Source organism: Solanum verrucosum, unplaced genomic scaffold, assembly GCF_900185275.1.
Source record: "Solanum verrucosum unplaced genomic scaffold, falcon-dt-bn FXZP01000103.1, whole genome shotgun sequence".
Taxonomy (NCBI): domain Eukaryota; kingdom Viridiplantae; phylum Streptophyta; class Magnoliopsida; order Solanales; family Solanaceae; genus Solanum; species Solanum verrucosum.
The window spans coordinates 4882931-4902607 of record NW_026020048.1 but is presented as its reverse complement, the minus strand read 5'-3'; the positions used below and the strand labels follow the sequence as shown (position 1 = coordinate 4902607).

General features: G+C 33.1%; 2 protein-coding genes across 2 annotated transcripts; one reads left to right on the top strand and one right to left on the bottom strand.

Moving 5' to 3' along the window:
* The first annotated feature begins 5211 nt into the window (after positions 1 to 5211).
* Positions 5212 to 10008, top strand: LOC125822019 (glutamate receptor 3.6). The gene is made up of 6 exons (XM_049501394.1): positions 5212 to 5508; positions 5630 to 6981; positions 7067 to 7344; positions 7517 to 7548; positions 7633 to 8039; positions 9376 to 10008. The coding sequence occupies exons 1-6, from the start codon at positions 5244 to 5246 to the stop codon at positions 9853 to 9855; spliced, it is 2814 nt and encodes a 937-aa protein (XP_049357351.1). The 5' UTR covers positions 5212 to 5243; the 3' UTR covers positions 9856 to 10008.
* A 159-nt stretch (positions 10009 to 10167) lies between these two features.
* On the bottom strand, positions 10168 to 17365 carry LOC125822022 (serine/threonine-protein kinase/endoribonuclease IRE1a). The gene is made up of 7 exons (XM_049501399.1): positions 16968 to 17365; positions 15781 to 16030; positions 13535 to 14949; positions 12558 to 12730; positions 12000 to 12246; positions 10771 to 11074; positions 10168 to 10566 (listed from the first exon to the last, which is right to left on the bottom strand). Exons 1-7 carry the CDS (start codon positions 17126 to 17128, stop codon positions 10420 to 10422), a joined length of 2697 nt encoding a protein of 898 aa, XP_049357356.1. The 5' UTR covers positions 17129 to 17365; the 3' UTR covers positions 10168 to 10419.
* Between the last annotated feature and the right edge of the window lie 2312 nt (positions 17366 to 19677).

The window sequence follows — 19677 nt, the reverse complement described above, 5'->3', positions numbered from 1 at the left end:
CTTTCTAGGTTATGGCGATTGGGAGATTGGGTTTGTTACACGTGGCACTGTCATTGGATGGCTGGTATGTTAGTTGACCACAACCTTGTATTTTGCCACTAACAAGAAACTAAGGGCCCGTTTGGCCATGCGATATGATATCATGATATGAAATCATGATATGGTATCATGATATGGTATCATGAGATGAAATTGAAGGTTTGTTTGGACATGCGATATGGAATTTTTGTGTTGTATATTTTCTCATAAACATAAAAATCCCATAAGTTGTAAAACTATTAAAATAACCCCAATTGTTTATTCAATCTTATCAAATAAACAAAAATTATAAAATCGCATAATAAATGATTACAAAGTTATTTGTTCTTCAGTTAAATAATTGTTTCATCTAACTTTAATTTAATTAAAAAAAATTGAACATAAATTGTACTTGATATGATCATATCTCTCAACTACTCTTACAAATAACCTATAAAGTAGAAAAAAAAACATACATTAGTGAGTAAATATTAACTTAGAAGTTAAATGCACTAAGATAAAAATTAACAAACATCACTAACTTCTAACTATTTACAAGAAAAATCAATAGTTAAATATTATTAAATAACGAAATTTTAAAAAGTTACCACAAGTTTGAGTCAAAAAAAAATTCTAATAAAATTTAATCAAAAAAATTATAACTAGTCCACTTGACTAAATATTAATAACTAATTGATCAAATTTTCCTAAGTCCTCAATCAATTGGACTTGATATCCTTCAGTCATGTGAACGAACATTTTGCAAATACTAAGATTAAGAAAGTGTGGCGCCGCCAATGAAAATTGTCTTTTATCAATATTATGCTTAGTCATAAGATTAAGACGTTTTTTTTTTATTATGAAAAATAAAAAAAGTATTACTCCCTTTGTTCTCATTTATATTCACCAAATAAATTTCTACTTTATCATTTATATTCACCAAATTTAAAGTGATAATAAATTTTATATTGGTGAGAATAATAAATTTTAAAAAGTAATGATGTGATTATAAATTTTATTTACATATGAAACAAATGGTTAGTAGATATAAATGTGGGGTTGTTTTAACAAAATATAAACTCATGGATCAATTATTGTATTAAAATATCTCAAATCATGATATGAAATCACACATATCATGATTTTTGGAGAATATGATATCACCTCTCATGATATGAAATCAGTGTAAAATTGCATGTCCAAACGCTGATTTCATCTCACGACATCATATCATGATATGATATCGCATGGCCAAACGCCTACTAATAATTCATACCCGATATTTATATCAAATCATACGATTTCCATTTAAGGTTAGTTATCCATATTTCTAAAATTAATTGTGCTTTTTTAATAAAATTGAAAATTGAGATAGAATTAATTACTTCCTCTATCACACAACATTATCCACTACATTAATAAATAATAGAACCCTTCGAATAGATTAAATTTAATGCTTTGAGAAAGGTATTAAACATTGAATAATATTTAATATCAAGGTAAAATTAGGTTGCGTTACTATTAATAGCACAAAAAAAAATTAAATGTGTATACCTTAACTTAAGTTAGATTAAATTATTTCTCAGAACACTAAATATTAACCTAAAATTCTCTAACCATACATTAGACAATTGTGTTTATGTTTCTTCCCTTAATCCTTTTAGAAATTGCATATCAAATTAATAAGAGATCTTCTTCTATAATTTGTATTAAGTAATCGTAGTTAAATAATCAACTAAAATCCAAATATACAGTAATTAATTATAATTAAGCTAGCTATATACAAATGACACATGTTATACATTTATTAATTAATTTAATATAAATAGCAGCCAGCAGGTTTATATTAAATTAATACCGAATGAGGTAAAGATTGGTTAACGAAATGCAAGTGGAAAATATTAAAACCTCATATTATGCAGAACATTTGTGGCCGATTATCTCAATGATTACCAAGGATGTGGTTTCAAGGCTTCTTCTTCAAGTAAGAGGTTTTGAATTCAAATTCTACGTATGAAAAAATATTTAACAGAAAACGTTATTTTAAAAATGGGCCTCTATTCAATACAAATTCAAATCAATCAGACTATTCAATACGATTTGAATTGGTGGAACAATAAAAAAAAAAAAAAAAAAAAACTATCTGAATGGAGTAGGTAGTAGTACACTTTTGACCTTTTCCCAAAAAGAATGATACTTGATGTAGATATGACAATTGTTTGTTTATTTTTACTCCCAATCAAAAATTTCAATGCAGGTGAAAAGAAATTGATTTATAATATCATCACTCAATTAATGTTTATCATTTAAAAGTTATATTTTTTTTATTGATAAAAAAAATTAAAATAATTATTATTAATTAAATAATCAGTTAAAAAATTAAAATCAACATGACATCAAATACCGAAATACGTACCGACAAAAATAAGAATAATTGAGTTATTTAATGTTAAACCCCCATCTGAACAAAAAGAAATGTCCATAGTGGGCACGATGATCACTTTGGTGCAGGACCACTTATAGAAAATTTAATGAAAAATTGTGTTGAAGGTGTGGCTCATTTTGATGAAAATTTATCAACACCAACATTTATATCGAATCAATAGATATGTGATACATATTTATAAATAATTATTTGACAATGATTAATTATTACATATATTTATTTTATAAAATTACTTATAAAAATTAACAAATTTATATGATTTGATGCATACATACGTACCCGACAACATATTCCAAATCGGGCCATTAGCCAATGCATGGGGACCTCAGGTGTTGACCTAAGCCACATAAGTCTAAGATAAGTTCCTTTTTCTTTACTAACTTTTTTGTTTATAAATATTCTATTTATTGTTTGCCATTGATTTGTTGAAAATAACAAGTTAGAAGATAGATTGTGATATTCGTGACAAAAGACAAGTTAATGAACACGGGTTGATGAACAAATGAAGGCCGGTCAAAAAGAAAGAATAATTGATTTTAAAATTGGTAAACTTTGAATAAAATTGCATAATGATATTTTAAGCAAATAACACTACATAAAAATATCAGTCATATTATCTCAACAGGGTGGTAGAGAAATTTGTTAGGACATTCAATCTCATTTCATTAAACTCGATCAAAAGTGTGGAGGTTATGCCCCACGACACGAGGATCCACATTACTAAGTTGCCAACTATAGTATAGTAAGTAGTTTGGGAACAATTATACAACCGCGATATTACTTATTGTTGGGTTATGAAAGGTGAATAGGGCGTCATGCGAAAACTTACAATTGTAAATAATATAGTTGACAAATCAGACGACAAATAAAAATATACTAAAGATATATTATTAATATGGTTTGGTCAATCAACCTACATATTGAAAACTAATACTAAAAAAGCATAAATATGTTTAGGAGAAAATCTCTCTATAAACAAGACTCTTAAACGGCTACATTGTGGATGTTATTGTTTTATGCTATGAGAATAGTGATCTTCAATTTATAGATCTCCAAACTATTTTCTAAGGAAAGAATAAACCAAATATAGAAGAAAATTATATTCTTCCTTCAGAAAAAGTTCAAGTATTTATGGTAATACTTGACTTTTCTTTAAGGAAATAAATAAACTTCAAATAAGAAAAGAAAATTAAGGCAAAACCCTAACACTTATGTCTTACAATTGTAAGAAAAATCATTTAAAACTGATTAACAAGCTTATAACAAACACGTTTTTTTTTTAGAATCCCAAAATAATCCAATAATTTTTTGATAAATAGTTAAACTTTAATAAGAATGCTGATTCATTAAGGATGTTTCTAACTTCCTTTTGGGCACATAGCTTAGTGGGCAAGTCCAAATTATATATAATAAATAAGGGATAAGAGTCTGAAAAATATCCTAACTATCGTCGAATTTGCTGTTGCGATACTAAACTTTCATGAGGACCTATTACCTCCTTAGACTATTTAATACCTTATTTTAAACATATATATTTGTCCATGTAGACATAAAAAATAATGCAAAATTATAAATAGTAATGTGTCCACGTGGGCATGTATATACCTTTAAAATACAATATTAAATAGTTCAGGGGTAAAAAATACGGTATTAAATAGTCTAGGGAGGTAATAGGTCTTTATGAAAGTTTAGTATCGCAACAACAAATTCGATCAAAATTGGGATATTTTTCAGACCTTTATCCCTAATAATAATGGAAGTTGGAAGAAAGTGCAACATTTTATACCTTTATCTACTGTCACACGTATTCTTTAGTATACTCAAGACGCACATTTTTCATGTGTTTTTGCTACAATTTTTTTTATTCAGTTTTTGGTGTTCATATTTAGCTCAACTAAATTCGAATTCATGTTAAAAAGTCTCATATTATGAAGTAAAATGCTTCTTAATAAAAACAGTTTTATAATCAAGGATTCTCAATCTAAAAATTCTGAAGGAAAAAGTACTTATCATTGTACTACAACTCTGATGGGTATTTGTGCTACTGAAATAACACTTTTTCTGTCCTATTTTCTTGGCAATGATACCTGAGTGGGTTCACTATTCAATCATCTTTTAGTTCCAACCAAAAATAGCAAATTCAGATTTTGTAAGTCATACATGAACTAGGTGAAAAAAATCCAGTAGCTCGGTTGATTGATTATTTGAATTTTGAATTCATAAAAGTAGAAAAGTTCATATTTTTTTCTTGCTGAAACTCAAGATTTCAATATTTGCACTTATATGCTTTGCCCTTTATGCTTTATTAGTGGGGAAGAGCAGAAGCAGATACCCCACTAAAGAAAACTACAGCTTTTTTTCCTTTTCCTTCTGCTTCTTGTTCTTTATTTTCCCCCTTTGTCATGGCGGTTTGATGTTCTGTAAGTAAATTTCTTGTCCCTATCCAATTCTCAATCCATATTTTCTCAAGATTCTGTTCTGCTCTTTTCAGAGTTTTAATATTCTTTTTGTCTGCTCCATTATCTTCTAATGAAATATGACTCATTTCACACTCTGGGTGGGAAAATGACTGTTCATGTCCTTCTAGTGTGAAATTGAGGCTACCCCTTTCTTTCTTAATCCCCCTTTTTTGTAATATGCCTTGACTGAACTATTATGTGTTTTGAATTCTTGATGTTACTGCTTACTATGTATACTTTCTGTTGATGTAAATTTACTAAAATTTTCCTATCTGTGCCCAGCAGTGTCAAGATTGCACATTTTTGTCCCCAAGTTCACTATGAGACTATTTTGGACATTGATTTTGATAGTTATCTACAATGGGTATTCTTCAGAGGGGGTTAATTCAACTCTTTCTGCAAGGCCTAAAGTTGTGAACATTGGGTGTATGCTGTCTTTCAATACACTCGTTGGGAAAATTACTAAAATCGCTGCGGAAGCTGCCGTTGAAGATATAAATTCCAATCCAGATGTTATTGGAGGAACTAAGCTGAATATGATAACATTGGATAGTAATGCCAGTGGATTTCTTGGAATAGTTGAGGGTAAGCTATCCCTTTGCAAATATCTGTAATTTTGTTACTTTTGTGGATAGCATTTTCATTGTTTCTATAATTCTGTTCTTGCTCTTTGAGTTTTATGTAAATTGTTTGGTTTTTATTACAGCTATCCGTTTCATGGAGACGGATACTGTGGCCATTGTTGGCCCCCAATCTTCTGTTATAGCTCATGTGGTATCAAACATTGCGAATGAGCTGCAGGTCCCTCTATTATCATTTGCAGCCACAGACCCCTCTCTTTCTTCGCTTCAGTACCCGTTTTTTGTTAGAACTTCCCCAAGTGATAAGTTTCAGATGGAAGCTATAGCTGAAATGGTTGAGTACTATGAATGGAGGGAAGTAATTGTTATATATATTGATGATGATTTCGGAAGAAATGGTATAGCTGCATTAGCAGATCAGCTGGCCAAGAGACGATGTTCGATCTCTTACAAAGCAGCTATGAAACCTGGAGCAACATTGGATGATGCCCGGGATGTTTTGGTTCAGGTTGCTTTGAGAGAGTCACGAATAATGGTTGTTCACACTTATCCTACAAAGGGTCTGGAGATATTCTCTATGGCACGGTATTTGGGGATGATAGATAAAGGATATGTGTGGATTGCTACAAATTGGCTCTCAACTATCCTTGATGCTGGTAGTCCCCTTTCTTCAGATGAAAAAGAGAACCTTGAAGGGGCTATCACCTTGCGTATACACACTCCAGGTTCAGAATTGAAACAGAAGTTTGTCTCACAGTGGAGCAATTTGACAAGGAAGGCAGGACTTACTGGATCTTCAGGAATGTCCACTTATGCGCTCTATGCTTATGATACTGTGTGGCTACTTGCTCGTGCCATCAATGAATTCTTTAACCAGGGTGGAAATGTTTCATTTTCTAAGGATCCAAGGCTAACTGAACTGAATAGTGGAAGTATGAATCTTGATTCTATGAACATCTTTAATGGAGGGAAGTTATTGCGAGACAACATTTTTAAGGTTAATATGACAGGTGTAACAGGACCGTTTAGTTTCACTTCTAATAAGGAACTCTTCCGCCCTACTTTTGAAGTCATTAATGTGGTTGGTACAGGTTTTAGGAAAGTTGGTTATTGGTCTGAATACTCTGGTTTATCAATTGTGCCTCCTGAAACACTGTACTCTAAGCCGGCAAATCGTTCCTCTTCAAATCAACAGCTACATAGTATAATCTGGCCTGGACAAATAACGGAAAAACCTCGTGGATGGGTTTTTCCTAACAATGGGAGACAACTGAAAATTGGAGTTCCTAACCGAGCTAGCTTTCGTGAATTTGTTGGAAAGGTACCAGGCGCTGACTCGTTCAGAGGATACTGTATTGAAGTCTTCACTACTGCCATAGACTTATTGCCTTATGCTGTCCCTTACAAACTAGTTGCTTTTGGCGATGGTCATAACAATCCAGATGATACAGAGCTAGTACGCCTAATCACAGCAGGAGTGAGTACAAGACTACCAAGGTTCTATTGTACTGTCATTTGAACAATGTGCTTTCTAACTGTATCTACTTGATCTCTTATTTCAGGTTTATGATGCAGCCATAGGTGACATAGCAATTACAACTAATCGAACAAAAATGGTTGATTTCACTCAACCGTACATTGAATCTGGGTTAGTTGTAGTGGCACCAGTTAAGGAGCAGAATTCTAATGCTTGGGCTTTTCTCAGTCCATTTACTCCTAGGATGTGGTGTGTCACTGGTGTTTTTTTCTTAATTGTGGGCACTGTAATTTGGATTTTGGAACACAGATTGAATGATGATTTTCGTGGACCTCCGAGTAAACAGATTGTCACTGTTTTATGGTGAGTTGGCAAAACATTACTAAATTAGCATATATTTACCTGATGAAAGAGTATGTCATATATTGTTCGCTCTTCCTTGACCTTCTCCCACACCTTCTAGTTTCCACTTGCGAAATTTCACTTTGCAGAAAATCAAACTCTTAACCCTTTCCTATGTAAAACTCTTTTGCAGGTTCAGCTTTTCAACTCTCTTTACTGCCCAGAGTAAGTAACCTATGCTGGTTGAGTTACTTGTGTACTACCCTTTGAATGAACTTGTATAACCAAAAAAAACACTTTTGTATGCAGGAGAAAACACTGTCAGCACCTTTGGCCGTATTGTCCTTCTTATATGGCTATTTGTGGTTTTGATAATAAACTCAAGCTATACGGCCAGTCTCACCTCAATTCTTACAGTGCAGAAACTTTCTTCCCCAATTACCGGAATTGAAAGTTTAGTAAATACAAAGGAACCCATTGGTTATCAGTTGGGTTCATTTGCCCGTAACTATCTGATTCAAGAACTTCGCATTGATGAATCTAGACTTGTTCCTCTTAACCTCCCTGAAGATTATGCTAAAGCTTTAAAAGATGGTCCTAGCCGTGGTGGTGTTGCAGCAGTGGTAGATGAGCGTGCATATATGGAGCTTTTCCTCTCATCGCGTTGCCAATTCAGTATTCTGGGTCAAGAATTCACAAAAAATGGATGGGGGTTTGTAAGTAGCTCTCTGTCAACTTCACCTTTTTGCTTTTACATGTTTTTGTCAACTTCACCCTTACTTATACATGTGAACCTGCCTTTTATGAATTTGTCTCCCACCGTGATGAATTGACCATACATGCAAATATGCCAGGAAATTGTTAAATGCATGAGAAGTATCTACATCAATCAAATACATGGAAATATGCCAAGAAAGTTTATTTTTTACTGATGCATGGTTTTCTCCATTGTTCCTTAGTTATAATCCTGCTTGAAACATGTCTTCTGAAGATGAATTATACTACTGTTAGTTCGATATATGGAAGGAGACCTGAGATTTGGGAGATCATTATCATTCTTGACATAACATGGTGCTTGTTTCACACAAAATTTGTCCCTTCAAAACATAGGGGGTCGATTGGTCAGAACATTAAAGGAATGAATACAAGTACAAATATTGGCTGTGTTTGGTATGAAGGAAAACAATTTCCGGAAAATGTTTTCCAAATCAACTCATTTTCTTGAAAATGACTTTCCTTCAAAACTTAAGGAAAACATTTTCCAAAACTTTCCTCCAACTTCAAATTACAATTCTTTTGTTGAAAAAATAAATTTCAAGTTTATTTTTAAAAAACATTTTTCAACTTCAATTTTTTTTATTTTTTTACCCACCCTAACCCCTCCCCCCCTCCCCCCCCAAAAAAAAGAAATTTAAAATTTAATGTTTATTTTTAAAAAATATTTTCAATTTCAAAATTTTATTTTCACCCCACCCCTATCCTCAACCCCCCTCCCCCACTATGCCCCCACCCCCCACCCAAAATAATAATAAATTTAAAGTTTGTTTTATAAAAAATACTTTCAATTTCAAATTTTTGTTTTTCACCCCTACCCTGACCCCCCCCCCCAACCCCCAAAAAAAATCAAAGTTTGTTTTTAAAAAATATTTCCAATTTCAAATTTTTATTTTTTCACCCCTATCTCGACCCCCCCCCCCCCCCAAAAAAAAATTTAAAAAATTTAAGTTTATTTTTTAAAAAAATTTCAATTTCAATTCAAAAATATTTTTTATTCATAAATCAAACACTAAAAAATCTTTTCCGGAAAATATTTTCTACTCACAAACCAAACATGAGCTTGTTTTCCAGGAAAACATTTTCCTTCATACCAAACACACCCATTAAGTTGGTGTATTTGGTTTATAAACTACCTTTCCTTTCATCCTATTCCATCAAACCAATCAATCTAAGACCATTTTGTTTTGAAGGGTTTATGCCAGATCTGTCGATGTTTTGAGAATAATTTCCTTTTGTGACTAGTGCTGATTTCTTTTCTATTTTTCCCCCTCCTAGGCTTTCCCTAGAGATTCTCCTCTAGCAGTAGACATGTCAACAGCAATTTTGAAACTATCAGAGAATGGGGAACTACAAAGGATCCATGATAAATGGCTTTCTGGAATAGCTTGCACTTCACAGAATACAAAGCTTGAAGTGGACAGGCTTCAGCTGAAAAGTTTCTCAGGTCTATTCTTTCTATGTGGGTTGGCATGTTTTCTGGCTCTGCTCATTTATTTTGTGATGCTAGCATGTCAATATTGCCAATACTATCCCAATTCTGAGGTAGCTAGTGAAAGCTCACGATCAGGACGACTGCAGACATTCCTTTCTTTTGCTGATGAAAAGGAAGAGTCAGTGAAGTCTCGATCCAAACGAAGGCAGCTAGAGGTGACTTCAGTAAGAAGTATTGATCAAGATGCATCAGTAAACGGTTCAAGGAATGACCGTTCTGAGATATACTCAAACAGGGTTGTAAGTTTTGGAGAATCTGTATAGTTCATAAACAAAAATCTACCATTCTTCCTCAAATGTAATTATAAAGGTTGACTGCATATTTGTGTAGACGATGCTGTAACTGTACCAAATTTTACAAAGTTCTGGTGCCATTGACATATTATATCATACAATCCAAGAACCTTACAACAACTACTACTATGACTCAATCTCGAAATAGTTGGAGTTGAATATATGAATCTGCAACTGTCTGTGTCGTTCCATTTAAGCCTATTTTTTTTTAAAAAAATAAAAATCTCTAGCATTAGAATATCCTGCTAATCCATATGCATGCGTACTACAAGCCCTTTCAGCTCGAATAAGAAACATATTTGAGCATTTAAAATAAAAAGAGAGAAATGTTGGTAAACATACTTTAATAAGATTACACAATTTGATTTCATATTTACATTATTTTTGTTTCCAACAACAGTGGTGTCCGTACAGCTTTCTGGTACCTGCCCGGCACAGGCATATTTACATGGTGTAGATTACAATATACAATACATGTTACATCATGCATATAATGTAAGAATGAAACAAGATACAGCTGCTATCTAGAGGAGCCTAAAGTACACTGCTTGTGAAGTACTTCTGAAAACAGGCTTCATCTTTACAGTATTCTGACATCACTTTATACACTTCAATTAGTAGTTGCGGAAACCGCCTCCTAAAATAGCCATCAAATCCTTCTGGAACAGTTCCTAAAATTTCCTGAAATGAAGTTGAGATGCACCGGAAGTCAGCAAATACAATCTGAAATCAACGATAATATTTCCACCTTGCAGCACACTGCTTCTTTGAGATGTTCCCACACAAAAACTAATTCCTCAAAGGAAGTCTTGACCAAATGTTAAGTCCATCAATTTGTTGAATAACAATATGTATTAAGCACTATATAGATTGATCAAAACTAACCTGAATTTCGGTGGGAAGCTCTCTATAATGATTTAGCTTGTTCCGCATCACACGCAGCAAATCACGAATACTGTCAAATCTATATCGCCTGTAATGGCCAATATTTTTTATGAAAGGAGGTTCCATCTTCTCATCCCATTTTCCACCCAAAGCCACAGGCGCTGTACCTTCTAATGCTTTCAGAAGATCAGAAGAAGTCTCCCTATCTTCAAGTTCCACCCTGTCGCTTGAGTCACGAAGAAATGACAGTCGCAGCTCAGCAGTCCAAAAGAAAGGATGAGCAAGCACCTTCACTGCCTTTGGTCTTTTACAGAGTTAAGGAAAAAAAAAAGGAGTTTAGCAATAGGCAGATGCAGCGTACATAGACTAGCAGAACACACACTTTATCCAAGAGAACGCTTTAGCAGTTTTCCCATTACAATGTTAATTGTATATTGATTGAAAATACAACTACGCCTCGCTGCGCTAAAAATAGCTACCAATTCATGAAGCAAAAACCTCTAATTTCTTTATCTTCTCTTACATTTTGTCTGTATTTTCTTTCCTTTTTTTTTCAAAAATTATTATTTCTTGACAGGGATATTGGTGGCCAGGGTGGGGGAAAGGGGTGCCTATGGGCCTTTTGTGAGGATCAAGCCTTGCACCTCAAGTATGCAAAATTACGACTCCGACTCTAGCCCCTACCTAGTTAGCACTGGATTTTCTTAGAATCTTTTTATACGTAATTGTTTTTTAAGATCTAAAGAGATAAAATAGGTAATACTGATACAGAGATGTTTCCTGCATTCCTGAACAGCATTGAAGAGATAACTGCACAGCCTACTTAAACCGTCGAATGGGTCAGAAACTTATCAAGCACATTACTAAACTAAATAGAGCTGAAAATTCAGTTGATAAGTTGTACTTGGCTAAAACTTGATTGCACACATACTAATAGTCATAATCATTATGCCTGCCGTCCTATTGTGATTAATAAGCTAAAAATATTCTTTGAATTTTGAAAATCACCATCAGGAGCTGTAATTCTAAAGGGGGGGATAAAAAGGGTATAGTCATCTTCACAAACATTTTTAGAGTACGAAAACAGTATTGCAATTCAAAGAGAAGTTCCAGCCATAACTAGCTACAAGAATGTCATGGTCAATAACAAACTCTAAATTTGTCCATAGTTATTGGTATGTGCGGGATGTAATAGAATTTTTATTACATAAAGCATGTGCACTTCTTACCTCAGTTCAGCATTGGGATCTAACAAACGAGAAAAGAGATCCACAGCTTCAGGGATGTGTTCCGACAAGAAAAGATCCACTTTATTCTTTGTAATGTTAATGTCACGCTCAAGAGGACTTCCAAAGGGATGACGACCACCAGTCATGCAGAAAAACAGAACAGACCCCAGACTGAACATATCAATAGCACGTGTTTGACGTCCATGAAGAAGTTGTTCAGGAGCTTGCCATCCCGAACTTCCATAACCTGCAAAAAAATATTGCTTAGTAAGGACAGCGAGAAATATGCATTAAACAGTTAAAGACATCATGCTGAAGCAAGCTCTGAAAAAAAAATTAAAAGCTAAGGCGCCACCTAAAAGAAGAATCTGGTGTGAGAAACTGAGAATAGAACTCAACTGTCAGTCAAACAATCTTCTCTTGAATGCAGCAAGGATGACATTGTAGAGATGCTCAATGTGTCATGCAAATTACTAGATAAAGGAGCATACTCAATGATGGTGGGACTGAAGATAACTTCATTAGCAGCTAATGTTTTAGCTACTTAACAATACTTGCCTGTTGGGTGATGACCCAATGAAGACATATCTCCAATGAGGCGCTTGCTGATTCCCATATCAGAAAGCTTAGCACATAAGAATTTTTCCTTAGTTATCAGAACATTTTGGGGCTTCAGGTCTCGATGAATGATCCCCAGATCATGAAGATGAACAAGACCAGAAACCACATCCCTGTCCTCCAAAAAAGAAAATCAGAACAGCAGACAAATTGGAATTCAGAACATTATAATCAAAAGATAAAAATGAAAAATGGTTTTCCGGATCAAATTTATGTTTAACATCCACTACCAGGGCACATACTACAATTTCTATGCACGGAAACAGCAATATATATCTTATAAGCGCTTAGTAACCAAACAGAAGATGACAGTTGGGAAATGCAAGATGCAGAAAACTTTTTTAGGATTGGTAAAGGAAGGAGCATTTGTAGAAGGCCCTTCTTACCCACTGCAGATGGGATAAAAAATGTAGCAGACTAGCAGGTGACCTATTTTATCAGACCATTCAAAAGGTTAGCAAATAGCAAAATCATAAAAGAAAACAGATGAGACAGCATGGATAAAAAAGCACCAAACCCTAAAAATTATGAAGAGAAAAGCACTGAAAAGGCCAATTGTAAAGTCATCGTCACGAGAAATTTTGAGTCAGAAGAATGTGATGGTATTTTCTTGTCTAACTGCCCAGCTCTATCCGCAGGCGCGATAAGCAAAATTCAACAAAGTGAATTTCGCTGAGTTCTTTACCTAAAAAAAGGACCTCTAGAGACCTGATGACTAGTATAGTATAGGAAGCAAAACCCAAACTGTATGATCTTTTGGTATTAAACAGACAAGAAATAAAGGAGAGGCCTTTCTTCCGAAGTAAGCTCAGCCTTTTTCAAATCATCATCTAATGGATTGCAAAGTACCCTCATATACCATGAAACAATGATAAGAGGCACAAAAGTCCAGGCTGTTATAAAATTATTCAACGAACCTCATCAATTTGAGCAACAGAGGTGAAGGACAACCATTTTCATTCATCAAGTCAGTATCCAGAATAATACCCTTCAAATTGTCCAAATAAAGTCTATGCTTCGAAGATTCTCCATCCATGTTCTGGTTAGGATATGCATTTTCTGAAGTGTCAGCATAAATCTGAATAAGGTCACTCAAGCTGCAAATGCAGCGTTCCAACGCAAGATAAACAAAATCTTGGTCTTGTTCCACACCATACCACCGAACGATATTTGGATGTCGATCAGACGCAATAAGATTCTGTATCTCTTTGAAGGCAATATCATGATGTGCCCTGACAAGCCTTTTCACAGCAACTGCACGACCTTCATAAATTCCTTCAAATACAACTGTACCATTGCTCCCTTTAGCAATCTCTGTACTGGAGACAAACAATTTACCAATAGAGCGTCCACCTTTGGTACATATACTTGGTTGAAGAAAGTTCAACAACAGTTTATTATCAGCATCCACGTCTGCATATTTAAGTCCAATACCAGATGAGGTGTCTTTATCACTTTTAATGCCACTGCTCCCATTCTTTCCAGACTTCCTAGACTTCTTCCTTTTTGAAGGTACATTTGGTGAATGTGGGTTCCCAAGCTGTCTATCCAAATTGAGTTCAGACACTAAATCACGACTATGTGTAAAAACTCCCACAAGAGTAGCTAAAATACTGCGAATCGGCATGCTTAATCTTTCAGAGCACTTCATTATTCCTTCTTTGAAAGGACTTTTAGCATCTTGTAAAATTTTGTTTATGGTGAATAAAATTATGAACACCACCAATATGCCAAACATAGTTTTTTTAATAGTAATATTTTCTAAGTGGAAGGTGTCTACATTCTTGTCGGGCACAGGAGTAGCTGCATTATCAACATTTGGTTGTGAAGTAGGAATTGGCAGCATACCCTGACTATCAGCCTCTGGGAGCATCTTGTTATCATGACCTCGGCGTCTGTAGATAAGGGCCCTTGACTGACATGGCAATGGCATATTGAAATGCACATCAGGTTCAGATTTGTCAGACTCCATAATATCCCCACTAAATGCATCATCAACTTTGCAAAGAGCAGCAGCACCTATTTCAGCAACCGTCATGTTCCACAACACTTTGTCTGAGTTTGGAATAAAGGACGTTAATGCATAGTCTGTCCTGGTGATGTAAAGCGTGTAGCTGGGCAGACTCTCTTCCTCAATGGTGCCATTATGATGAAAAGTAGTGTTGTTGTCCTGAGTTGCTGGAGAGCTAGGCATACTATATGTGTAAATCAGGCGTCCAGTCTTAGCATCAACAAGAAATGCAGTAGTTCTTTTAGATCCCAGAACAATTCCGCCATCCTCAGCTATTTGTGGAGTTGAACTAATATACTCATCAATACTCTTCATAAGTTTCTGTTCAAAAATATGGAGCAATAAATAAGAGACTAGAGTAAAATAACAACAGAAATGTAGGGCCAAACATATATCTCAGAAGTTTGAGGATGGTCATTGCTTCTAACTTGCTGAAAGAATATACCTAATGACTCATGAAACAGATATTTATGTCATTGTATCACACCCTTATTAGCAGAACAATTCAGGATGAGGTCCATCCCCATCAGCTTAGGGTTGTATAACAAAATCTTGGACCTGACCCGTCTGCTATTTTTACTTTTTCTTTCTATATTAATGGGTAACTTACTTGGACCTTTCCAATTGGCAAAACCAAGTAGGACATCCACTTAGTTTGAGATATACCTATGAACCTCCCCTCTCGTTGAGACTTGCCACTAATATTTTACTATATACATTAAAAGAGAATGGGTATAACAACAGCCCCTTCTTAGCTACCTTTTCTTTTCTTTTTTTACTTTTTTCCATTACACACTTTTTAAAAACTGAAACTGATTCCAAAATTGCCTACGATCAGCCACTACATAGAAAGGATGGTATATTAGTCAAATCATGCTCAGATTAAACACCTTCATGTTATGAGTTTGAAGATGGGAGGTTGTAAATATTTTTCAAACTAAGGGAATATTCATTTCATTTTGTTAAGCTAGATGGATATCTAGTTGATAATACTATATTAATTGGTATCATGATTCATTATTTGAAACCTTTTTTTCCTGTAACCTTTCTCGAATAAGAATGGTATCTTCCTCATTATCAATCAATGTTAAGTAGATATCATTTCTCGTTGTATTGCACAGAAGAGACTTGCATAAAATTTAGAGACAATACCAATTTACCAAGCCTGTTGTGTGCATACAACTCCCAATCATCCCCACGGCCACAGTCGATAAAATAACCACTTCCTATATCAGATGATGCCTCCTTGCCGTTATTGTAATTAACAGGAGCCTGATAAGAAGAGTAGATTGATGACCCAGATCTAAATGACCAGAGTGGTGGTTTCTTAGTATTTAAGCTATTTTGCTCCCTCAAAGAAACTGTACCATCCAATTCAGCAAACAGAGCTGTCTCAGGTTTCCTGTTTCGAGAGAGTGTAGCGAAAACCAAAGCCAAATAAATTTAATGAATCAATAAGCATACCACAAGTTTATCAAATTACCAGTATGACACAAAGTGAACTTAGAACAAACAAAACAAAGGGCTTTAATTTATCATTTCCAAAGGGAATCTAGTTTACAGCTCATGCATCCAATTGCGGAAAATAAGTTGATTTACCTACAAAGACATTAAACAGAATGTTTCTGGGTTCAAGAGATGAGCAGAAATGCTAGTGATGTTTTCTCTTAGATCCTGTTCATTTTTCGAGCAATCACAGATGCATGAAGCATTTCATGCAGCGAAACATATGATCCATATTAACTGAGTCTCAGAAGATCCCACTCCCCTCACTCATAAAAAAAAACACTATTTTTCCACATATTTATATTGTAAATTACAGGGTAAGACAAACTAGAAACCGAAAAGTATTCTGGTGTTTATAGAAACTGATCTCCTCCAAGAGAATGTTGTACTTACAAAACTAGAAATCCTGAAATTATTAAGCTGTAGTTTGGTAACTTGGCATGGTTTCGACATAGAGCAATATGAAGCAAAGAACGGCAGGATAAACAAACATCCCTTTTCCTGATGGCCCAAAAAAGAGCATAAGAATCTTTACCAATTATAAGGAAACTAGAATGACATATCTGATTGAATAAAACACGAACGACAATTAGTCAAAAACAAGTTTTATACAGACAAATCTAAGTGTACAATTTGTACATATTTAACATGATTCAATTCTTTAGCCTCAAGAACCATAAAAAAACCACATGGAAAAACAACTGCATTAACAAGAATCTTGCAAAGCAATAATAAATCTTTGCACAAATTACTTTTAAAAACTAACCAAACCAGAAATAAATTCAAATGGGTATAAGTTAAAAACTCTTAAAAAATCAAGAATATAAACTAACTTTAATTCCGACAGCAAATTCCTCCTCGCCGGAGCTAGCGTAACCCCATCAGAAATTCCGTCAATTGAACCACTGGGCAAGGTAAATAACTCACTGGCCAAGACCGTAAAGCTGAAAAATAACAGTAATAAGCCGGCCGGAATCACCCAGTAGCGTCTCATCGACCTGAAATTGACCGCCGATTTCTCCCCGGTTGGTGGGGTGGGGGTATCAAATAAATTAGGGGAGGTGGCGTATGATAGAGTTATGGGTTACATCGAAGATTGCAATTGAGGAAATCTAGAGATTCGATTCGAGATATGAAAGAAAGGGCGTTGTTGTCTGGATTTTGGGTTCCTGGGATTTCGTCTGTCGACGGCTGTCTGTTTTTCTTTGCCTCATTGTTGTAACTAAATCCAGTTTTATTTCTTTCTAATTTAATATCCCAACTTCCAATAATAGCGGTCCACTATACTATATAAAAAGAAAAAAGATAAATATATGGTTGAATTATTATAAATAGTATGCAAATATCCTTTGACATGTTTTTGAGATATTGATGCCCCTACCGTTCAAAACTAAAATATATATGTCTTTCACTCTAACGGAAATGTTATAAATGATGAGATTTAGGGAACAAAATCGTAATTTTTTTAATAAAAGAAACTTTATATTATATTATATAAAAATATAAGTTTCTTGAATTGGATAAAAAATAAAAAAAATAAAAAGGAACTAAAAAGGGAGAAAAGGTGATTTAAAGAAATGATATAAATATCATTAGGGAAGAAATTAAAATACTAAAAAGAAGAATATGAGAAATATTAAGGAAAAAAATAATAGCATTTAATGATAAAATAAATCTATCTATATCTATATCTATATATATATATATATATATATATATAAAGTTGGATCTTCTGATGTGGCATGTCCCAATGATCAGAAAATCTATTTATCTATTTTCTTATATTTTTGGAGGATTTTTTTTCCTATTTTCAAACTTAAATTGATTCTAATTTGTAACCGTTTAATTTCCTCAATTTAAGGCTATATAATTAATGGATTTAAATTAATTAAATTTTAAGAAAGAGAAAAGATACCATTTAAAATTCCAATTCTTAATTGTAATTAGTATCCCTTAACCGTTTCCTCAAATTAAGGCTGTAATAATAGGAGAAATCATTTACAATTTTAGATTCAGAATTAATGCTTTTTAACCGCCAAAATATTAAGGTCCTATAAAATCACTTTATTATTTAATTTCCATTAATTTTTTCTTTCTCTTTATAAATTTCTTTGGGGTTTGTTGATTTGCTAATACTATTCTAATAGTTAATAGAAAAGATGTCTAACTTTATATTGTCTAATTTGACTGGATTTTCAAAATGATTTGAAAAGATCTTGTCATGGAAATTATATCAATTTTTATGGAATATTGTGAAGGTGAGAGCAACGTCTGAACTTTGGTTATCATGCAAAGTTACATAATGTTCTTATGATTTATATTTTTTGGTTTTTTATATTGTATTTGGTATTCACATTGTAACTTGATTATATATGGATTCACAATGCGCAAGGCTCCATTTGGAGCGAGCACTTCCTACTAAAGAGTTTTTTCATACTCAAGATTCAACTAGACATCTGATTAAGAGAGTAACAGTCTCTTTCAATACACCTCATCTTTTCGTGTTTGCTTATAAGTTTCTGCCTCCGAATATATGTAACTTTTTTGTTTTATTATGAAACATATGTTAATTCATGCGTAGAGTAAATACATAATATTTTCGTATTGTGAAGGTAGTTGATTACTAAATTGTTGATATTGTAATGTCAATCATTTTTAAAAATGGTATCTACACACCTTCATTACTTTTGCACCCTTGAATAGTCATTAACAAAACAATTAATATAATAGTGACCTCCTTAATGTGTTCTATCTCTTCCCTTTTTCTTCTGTATTTTTTTCTATTTTATTTATCTGTTTAATATGTTAACTATTGACCTTTCTTTTCTAAAACTATTAACTAACGAGTAAATATGTTTAAATAGGATTCAGTTCCCCTCTCCATTGTCTTTTCTCTCTATTTCATCAAGTATACATTTAGATAAGAGATATATGTCTTATTTAAATTTTAAAGGTAAAAATTATATTAAATAAAAAAAATTATAATCATAATTAATTAGTTAAAGATTATATTAAATAAATAAAATCATAATCATAATTAATTAAGTAAATAACTTTTGAAAAGTACTTTTCAAATTCGGTAAGAAAATATTTCCTACAAATTTAGATACACATTAATATCATCTTATATTTTTATATTTTAAATATTTGAATATAGGAGGCTACTCTGTTTGGAGATAAAATAAATAAATCTTATATTATTGATATATTTAAATATGTGAAGGCTGTTGTGTCAATGAAAAAAAAATCAATTTTTCTTTTAAAAAAATAGAAATTCTTTTACCTTTTCTTTTCTTTTACGTATGTATGTGAATCATGAGACATATTTTCAAAAGATTACTATTTATCATGCTAATTAAACATATTAAATTCATCTTCAACAATTTTGATATTTTGAATAATATAAAATTAAGATTAAATCAATGATATTAATGAATCTTCAAAATTTGTGGGAATTTACCAATTTTGAAGAGTATTTTTCTAATTTTATTTACTTAATTATGGTTAGGAATGTAATATAATTTTGACCTATAAATATTAAAT

What these genes read in the sequence shown, in the direction of transcription:
- LOC125822022 (XM_049501399.1), bottom strand. Translation starts at nt 17,128, where the DNA reads ATGAGACGCTACTGGGTGATTCCGGCCGGCTTATTACTGTTATTTTTC. An exon ending in ACAACAGGCTTGGTAAATTG is followed by an intron (nt 14,950 to 15,780) that starts GTATTGTCTCTA and finishes ATTTTTGAACAG; the next exon opens with AAACTTATGAAGAGTATTGA. An exon ending in GATCCCAATGCTGAACTGAG is followed by an intron (nt 11,075 to 11,999) that starts GTAAGAAGTGCA and finishes ACTCTGTAAAAG; the next exon opens with ACCAAAGGCAGTGAAGGTGC.
- LOC125822019 (XM_049501394.1), top strand. Translation starts at nt 5,244, where the DNA reads ATGAGACTATTTTGGACATTGATTTTGATAGTTATCTACAATGGGTAT. An exon ending in CAGATTGTCACTGTTTTATG is followed by an intron (nt 7,345 to 7,516) that starts GTGAGTTGGCAA and finishes ACTCTTTTGCAG; the next exon opens with GTTCAGCTTTTCAACTCTCT. An exon ending in AACTCTCTTTACTGCCCAGA is followed by an intron (nt 7,549 to 7,632) that starts GTAAGTAACCTA and finishes TTTTGTATGCAG; the next exon opens with GAGAAAACACTGTCAGCACC.